General features: G+C 37.1%; 1 protein-coding gene across 3 annotated transcripts; it reads left to right on the top strand.

The window, feature by feature from the left end:
• Positions 1-1,215: 1,215 nt before the first annotated feature.
• Positions 1,216-7,029, top strand: LOC132182886 (mitogen-activated protein kinase kinase kinase NPK1). Of its 3 annotated transcripts, none has more exons than XR_009440338.1 (17): positions 1,216-1,656; positions 1,734-1,775; positions 1,937-2,002; positions 2,092-2,202; positions 2,285-2,365; positions 2,459-2,536; positions 2,623-2,705; positions 3,288-3,369; positions 3,495-3,595; positions 3,711-3,750; positions 3,946-4,017; positions 4,089-4,135; positions 4,231-4,459; positions 4,548-4,784; positions 4,925-5,281; positions 5,357-5,424; positions 6,656-6,673. XR_009440338.1 is itself a non-coding variant. In XM_059596263.1 (17 exons), the coding sequence occupies exons 1-17, from the start codon at positions 1,372-1,374 to the stop codon at positions 6,757-6,759; spliced, it is 2,049 nt and encodes a 682-aa protein (XP_059452246.1). In that variant the 5' UTR covers positions 1,216-1,371; the 3' UTR covers positions 6,760-7,029. The 3 variants fall into 3 exon arrangements, 2 of the variants coding, with proteins under 2 accessions (XP_059452246.1, XP_059452238.1); XM_059596263.1 differs by having other exon boundaries at positions 3,946-4,002; positions 4,925-5,262; positions 6,656-7,029; XM_059596255.1 differs by having other exon boundaries at positions 4,925-5,262; positions 6,656-7,029.
• The last annotated feature ends 1,194 nt before the right edge of the window (positions 7,030-8,223 follow it).

Genomic DNA, 8,223 nt, shown 5'->3' with positions numbered 1-8,223 from the left:
GGAATAAAACCTCATCTCATTATAATACCAATAAAACATCTAGAGTTATAACACTCTAAATACTAAATAGAAAGAGCATAATGCTCTAAATGAACAATATCTGAAATACAGTTTGGTATTTTCTCTATCCAAATTTGATCCATTTAATTCATAACTACTTGCTTGGCTAGTCCATGTGCCGCTTAGTTCGCATCCTTTTTAGTATGCTTGATCATCCAGCTCCTCCAAGAGTTAAGAACCACTCTAATATCTGCTACAATTTGCCCATGAGCGCACCAATTCGAAACCAAGGCAAGAATATCTTTGACCACAATCAAAGAATCACCCTCTAACACCATGTCATGCAGGCTCCCAGATCGTAGCAAAATTCAGCAGCCCGTAATGCTCCCACAGCTTCCACCATGACTGGGGGGTCTAAGCAGTTTATTGTTTTGCTCAGTGCATCATGTATTAATCCTTTGTGATTCCTCACAATGAAGCCCACACCCATATATTTGTTTATGGTATATCTCTTCATCGATATAAGAATCAAATTGGGCAAAATGTTCCGTACAATGCAAAAAAAAAAAAACGTATAATATTGACAATCCAAACATTATCTATGACACACAATAGCCTCTTAAGCTATTACAAGACAATATCTATGAAATATCATTATCTCAATCACTTTCAAATATATAGCAAATTTCGATGAATCACGTCTTTATCCACTGCGAGACCATTGATTATGACTTTTTCATCTCTACTACTAATGTTTTATTAAACGCAATCCCCTTCATTGCCTCTATTATAATAACAATTTTTCTTTATCTGTTAAAATTAGTTAAAACTGCTACACTAATATTATAAAATAGTTATGAAATAAAAATATAATACGCAACAATATTTTTTTTATTTAAATTTTTTTCATGACCAAGGCATCAAAGAACAAGCATGGGGTAATGATGCCCAAGTAGTAATTCTAGATGAGATCCCCTCACTCAAGCAAGGAGTGCTCATTGATTGCGGATGCACAAGTATATATATATATATATATATATATATTTTAAATTTAGAGAATTAAGTTATTTTATTTATTTAAATAAAATTTACAATAACTTTTTTATTTTATTTTTAATAAATATTTTAAAAAAAAAAGAGAAAAGAGAAAAGAAAGAAAAAAAGTCATATAAATATTAAAGGTATTATTAAGGAATTAAGCATTTTACCCAATTATTTATGTTTGAAAACAGATCCCCCTCACCTTTTCCCTCCTTCAAATCTCCACTCTTTCTCGCTCTCACTCTGGCTCACACCGAAAATGAACCTCACTGAACTCTAATCTCTCTGTTCGAACAGCAACAACTCAGGAACCAAACCCCTTATACAGCGATGCAGGACATTTTCGGATCGGTTCGCCGATCCCTGGTGTTCCGGACCCCAGGCGGCGACGACGGAGGGTTTGCCAGTGGCCTGGTCGAGAGGATCGGCTCCTCCATCCGGAAATCGCGAATCGGACTTTTCTCGAAGTCTCCGGTCCGAGCGCTGCCTCCGGTCCCCAAGGACGACTCGTCGCCGATCCGGTGGCGCAAGGGTGAGTTGATCGGCTGCGGCGCGTTCGGTCGGGTCTACATGGGGATGAACCTCGACTCCGGAGAGCTGCTCGCCGTGAAACAGGTTGATTACGTATCTATATCTCTGCGTTGATTCGTTTATGGATTTGATATTGAAGTTTTGGTGGTTCTACTTAGTAGGTTTCGATTGCGGCGAATAATGCTTCAAAGGAGAAAATACAGGTTAGGATATGAATATGCAGCTGTTAATTACCCAACTTAATTCTACGTATGTGAAAATTAGTTTTTTTTATTTGAAATAGATTGGATTCTGAGACGAACAGATTTCTGCTTTGCAATATACTGATTTGTAAGTTTTTTGTATTTTAATCCCATTAAAATAGGCTAACATTAGGGAATTGGAGGAGGAAGTGAAGCTGCTGAAGAATCTGTCACATCCAAATATTGTTGTGAGTATGGGGTTGCGATCTTTTGGTGGAAATGATGATGGGTTTTTAATTTTCTCATTGTTTTTGTTTTTGTTTTTGTTGTTGCTTAGAGATATTTGGGAACTGCTAGAGAGGACGAATCGTTGAATATTTTGTTGGAATTTGTCCCGGGTGGATCTATATCATCACTATTAGGGAAATTTGGATCCTTCCCCGAGTCTGTAAGTGAATATTACATTGTCATTTGAAGGTTTCCGGGGTTTAATTTGCTAATATTGCTTCTTGAAATCGTTCGCTAAACAGGTTATACGAATGTATACAAAACAATTGTTACTGGGTCTTGAATACCTTCACAAGAATGGAATTATGCATAGGGACATCAAGGTACCTCACACTTCCTTTTAATAGGTCCATATTGTTTTGGAGCTTCTCTCTTTCTCTTATCATAATGGGCCATAATGGGCATGATTCATGTAGGGTGCAAACATTCTTGTCGATAATAAGGGATGCATTAAGCTTGCGGACTTTGGTGCATCCAAGAAAGTTGTTGAGCTGGTATGCGATTGTCTCCAAATAATCAGCCAGTCTTTTTAGTGACTTTTTTTTATATGCATAGCTAAAGAGGTTATGTAACTATACAGGCTACTATAAATGGTGCCAAGTCGATGAAGGGTACTCCATATTGGATGGCTCCTGAAGTTATTCTTCAGACTGGGCATAGCTTGTAAGAACAAATATAAACCTTTTTTGCAAAAATGTGACCACATTTATCTGTTTTTTTTTTTTTTTTCCTTGGCATGAAATATGTAGATTAAAAAGGTTAGTTTACAATCAATTCACCTTTTTAAAATAAATATTAAGAGCCTTTTTGACAGTTTGAAATAGAAGAACAAGGTTTGGCTATTGGGACAACTGGTAGTTGTAACAAAGCATGTATATTGCGTTGATGACCTCCATGTAATGTTTAAATAAAATAACAGGTAGCACACTGCTGAAACCAGCATGTCTTATTTGATTCATTTTTTTTTTACTTCTTCATTTGTTTTTATTTTTTAAATTGTTTTGAGATAAAGCTTATGAAGTATTTTTAATGAGAACACCTAGTATCTAAGTAAGATGAGAAAATCCTTTGAAAACCTTCTTGTTCTAAACTTCATTTTGAGGAAATCACTGTGCTCGATCTCATGCAGTTTATGCTTTAGTGAATCTGTGCCACTCTTTTTCTAAAATGGAGAAAAGTAAAATATGGCTGTAGTCCTTAATTATGATCTTTGGACCTCATTAATTTTGGAAAGTGGTTTCTTAGCTCTGCTGATATATGGAGTGTTGGATGTACTGTGATTGAGATGGCTACAGGAAAGCCTCCATGGAGTCAACAGTATCAGGAGGTACGCACTTGATGCTACTTGTTAAACTTACTACTTCATTTTTTTTGTAAGAATTTGACTGTAATTTTATAAATGTCAGTGTGCGTTCTAAAAATTTTGAAAGTAAGAACCGGTGTTTCTCTCAGGTTGCTGCCCTCTTCCATATTGGGACAACTAAATCTCATCCACCCATCCCTGAGCATCTCTCCACCGAGGCAAAGGATTTTCTGTTAAAATGTTTACAGAAGTACATCCATTGTTTCTACTTTTCTTCTGTCATTATGTTTCCAACATACTTTATGATTTCTATTAGTCAATTTTTCTTCTTTGTAACTCTCACACACATCAAATTATGGCGGCAGGGAACCTGACTTAAGGCCTACTGGATCAGATTTGCTGCAGGTAATCTCTAGAGATGTTCCATATCAATTATTCATTGATTAAGCGGTAGTAATACAAACATCATGGATAAATACATGCCTAAACACAAGTGTGTGTGAACTATTGCCTTCCAATCTGAATGTTTTTGTTCACATATATACATGCACAGAAGCAGACATCATTTTACTTATGATACTGTTTTTTGCTAATCTGCAGCATCCATTTGTCACTGGGGAATATTGGGAATCTCATGCAGTTGGTAGTTCAGTTATGGTCCGTACATTTGCAGTAAGCTATACTAGTTTGAATTCTTGTTCTTTCGATTAACTTATCCTATACTCTAGTTCTTGTTACGTCAGGAATCTGGAAACCAGATGGTAACACCTGGGATGAATCTTAAGAACTCGTAAGTGTTTTACTCTGATGATTGTGGAACATTTGACGAATTTTGATTATTGGTTGTTGGAAATGTTGACTATGGAAACTACATTGCTGCTGCAGCATGAACACCGTGATTAGAAGGTCAACCTGCACAGGCTTAAAGGATGTCTGTGAAATGGGTAGCCTGAGGTGCTCAACAGCTTATCCTCCAAAGTCCTTAAGAGTGGAATCTTGGGGAGCAAGCAATCATGATGATGATGACATGTGCCAGATGGATTATGACGATGAACTTTTGGTTGATGCATCCATAAAGCTCAAATCCATTTTAAGTTCGGATGATGTAAATAAGGTAAATAACTGTTGTCATGCCCTTTGTGTGCTTTAGGTGGTTATAATGAGCTCCAATAACACTGGCAGATCTCTTTCATTTGAACCAGAGTTTTAATCCCATGTGCGAGCCTACCGACGACTGGCCCTGCAAGTTTGATGAAAGGATTGAGTTGGAGAGAAGTGGAGTAGACTTGTCTCCTAGTGCAACAATCCATAAGGCTGCTGGCAGCCCTGGAGTATCAGATAAGGGGGAGAATGACTTCACATTTCCATGTGGGCTGATGGGGGCTGAGGATGATGATGAAGTTACAGAATCAAAAATTAGAGCCTTCCTGGATGAAAAGGTACCTTGTCCGTAGAGATCATTCTTTTGTGAATGAATTGATGGCATTATTTTGTTATTTTCTCTTATATTTTCTGAGAATCTTGAATTTTTATATGATAAAAATATGACATGGTTACTTGCTTTATAAAATTAAATTAGGCTTTAGATTTGAAGAAGCTGCAGTCTCCTCTATATGAAGAGTTCTACAACACAATGAATGCAGCTGGTCCTCCTGGTGCGGTTCAAATGGCAAATGGTGAAAAAGTTTTGAATAACTCGAGTTTACCTCCTAAAAGCAGGTCACCCAATCGAGCACCTAGCAGAAGACTCTCAGCAGTTATTGATGCTGCAAATGGTGCGGGACATGGGAGCCATACCAAAAATCTATCAAATGCAAGTGGTGTGCACCATCGAGCTCTACAAGAAATTCAGCCACCTCAGGCTAGTGAATGGAAAGGGGTTTTTCTTGATGCTCAGCAGGCATCATTTGGTCCAAGGTTCAGTATATGTTGTTAGGTGAATGTGTTAGCTTACATTTCCTGACAGACTTATCTTCTCCCATCTTGTAACCAAAGATTGAAATGTCTGCAGTGCTAGCTTCTCTGAGATACAAAGGAAATGGAGAGAAGAGCTCGATGAAGAGCTTCAGAGGAAGCGAGGCAAGTTTACATTTTCTGCATATGGTTTAAATCTAAACTGCACTGTGTTTTGTGGTTTTAGTTGGATCCATTGACCTTGAGGACCAATGTTGTGTTCAACTTTAGAATTAACCACCTTGGATTCTAGGTACTGATATTATACTTGTAATTAAATAAGGTATAAGGGGGCTTCTGTCAATGAATGCGCTTTTGAAACCAAGAAAATCCAAGCTCCTTTTAAGCTGAAAAGGGTTTTGAGATTTAGTCTGTTGTACTCTACAGTCTACACTATCTAAATTTAGGGAAAATATGTCACAATCCCCTGATACTTTCGTGCTGCTTGATTTTGAGACTCCGGATTCCAATTTAATGAATTTAAGACCAATGTTTTGAACATTTGTAAATCAAGACCTCTATTAGGTGTTTTGTCAACCAAAAAAAAAACAAAAATGAACGTGAAAATATAATTATACCCCTTAGATAATTAAAAAAAAAATATCCATACCCTATGGCCTGTCAACTTCATGGCCATAGAGGGACTGGCCATTCTGAGGAGATCCATGGCCATTGGTCTCCATGGTCAGGAGAAGTCATGGGTCTCCTCATACCTGAGACCATGGTCATGTTTGAGGAGACTCATAGTTACGGATCGTTGGCCATGGAAGTTGACCGGCATGGAGTATGGAGTTTATATATATATATATATATATATATTTGATGGAAAGCCTAATAGAGGTCTTGATTTACAAATGTTTAAAACACGTCTTAAATTCATCAAATTGAAAATTAGGGTTTCAAAGTCAAAGCACGAAAGTTCAGGAAAATTGTGGCATATTTTCCCTTAAATTTAACTTGTTTGCGTATTGGTGCTTCAAGAGTGAGATTAGAGAACCTTTTCAAATTGATGGTTCTCATGATTCAAGATACGCTATAATTTCTAGGAATGAGAAAATTTGAGAGGTGGAGGTGTTGCAATGGGCAATAGCCATCTCATAGATCTGGTTTCTGAAACCTCTCATTACCAAGTTAGAAAAAACCAATCCCATCTCATTCTTCTCGACTAGGCGATAGAGATGTTACAAAATTCTATTGACACTTGTCTCTTGTGAGAACTGCAGGTTGTATTAATGTGTTTATGAGCTTGACATGCATTTTTGTCGTATTTCCGAACAACTCAAGTTTTTGGGACATTGTTTTTGACATTGAAGTTATAAAACTATTTGTTCATGACAATGGAAAGTGCATATTGCAGAGATGATGCGCCAGGCAGGTGCAGGAGGGAAGACACCATCTCCAAATCATCGGATTCTTAATCGGCAGAGAGAACGGCTACGTTTTGCATTCTCAGGCAAATGATGCCATATATCTCACCTGTATCTATGCCACTGTTCAATGGGAAAAAAATTTTGTGGTTTTCCATTGGGAGTGGTCATGTATGTAGTATCATTATTAGTGCAATGGTGCCAACACATATTGGTCACATTGCAAAATTTGCGTGAATAGCAGGCACTGCAATCTTCCAGAGCAGTCATGGTGATTCAGCAGAAAATATCTCATGAACAAGATCCTCATATGCTCCTTTTTTCTTGTGTATGATATTGCGGGATATGAATCACATTACTTTTTGAGCTTATATTTAAAATATATTATTTACTATTGGTATGAAGAAGAAAGACTAATGTAGTAGTTTCTACATTAGGTTTTAGGAATTTGACAAATGCTTTTCAATCTCTATAATTCTCATACTTGCAACACAAAGTAGCTTGTGATGACTGACATAAAATCCTCCAAAATGATGGAAATCTCTCATTATTTATTTGTTTTGTTTTATTTATTCAATTTAAGCTGATTTTTAAGTAATTCCCTTGCCCCGAACAATCTTAGTAGGGTTGTAAACCACACATACATGGGCGAATAAAACCTTTATTTTACATCTACATCTGTACTTTGTTGAGAGTGGATTTTAGTAATCGCATCACTTTGTGGAATTTGCCAATAATTACACATGTATGGACGATTTTTTTATACTAACTGCCCATGACATTTGCTTCTTTTTTTTTAATGAGCTTTTTCTGATGGGCTTAATCTAATTTTTGAACTAAATACACTTGATGTTAAAATTGCTACTTGTTCTAATTCTGGGGTTCTCTCTGAGTTTCCTCAAAGCACAGGTGTTAGCGACGGCAAAGTACAACCAATATGCCTTTATGTCGTATACATGTAATTTGTTAATAAGACACACCGGTTGCCTTCTTTCACTAAACGATATAGAAGTATGTAAATGCGAATATTATCCGCCTTTGCATATCCATATTTTGCAATTCACTTGTGTATGTGCAGATAGCAAGTATAGTATCTTTCTGCTTGGAATTAGGAGTACTTAGAAAATCAGCCCGTGACCCATGGGGATGGATGGACATATAGCCACTTTTTACAGACACGTGCCTTACGTGTTTCTCTCCCTTTATTTTTTCAAAAAAAGAAAAAAAAGTGTTAGCGTGTTCTTTTACTCTGTTTTTGTTTTGTTGTTGTCATGCTTCTTGAAACGGCACCGACGATTATAAATGGTTGAAAGTCAAAGAAGCATGAGTTTGGTTAAGGAATGATTAGTGTAGGCAGGCCAAGAACAGGGAGCTGTTGAAGCCACCCAAATGTTTCTCATGGGCCTCGTTGATTCTCCCACATGTCTCCTACTGCACGTACATGGCGGGCAATTGGTCTTACATCAAAAAGATTACAAAGAATCTCCAAAAAATTCTTCATGTTCCCCTTGCAAAAATATCAGGCTAACCTCCTGGCGCTATTATCTTGTTGGTGCCT

The sequence above is a fragment of the Corylus avellana genome, chromosome ca1 (genome assembly GCF_901000735.1).
Source record: "Corylus avellana chromosome ca1, CavTom2PMs-1.0".
In the NCBI taxonomy this organism is placed as follows: Eukaryota; Viridiplantae; Streptophyta; class Magnoliopsida; order Fagales; family Betulaceae; genus Corylus; species Corylus avellana.
This window is presented reverse-complemented; position numbering and strand designations above follow the sequence as displayed.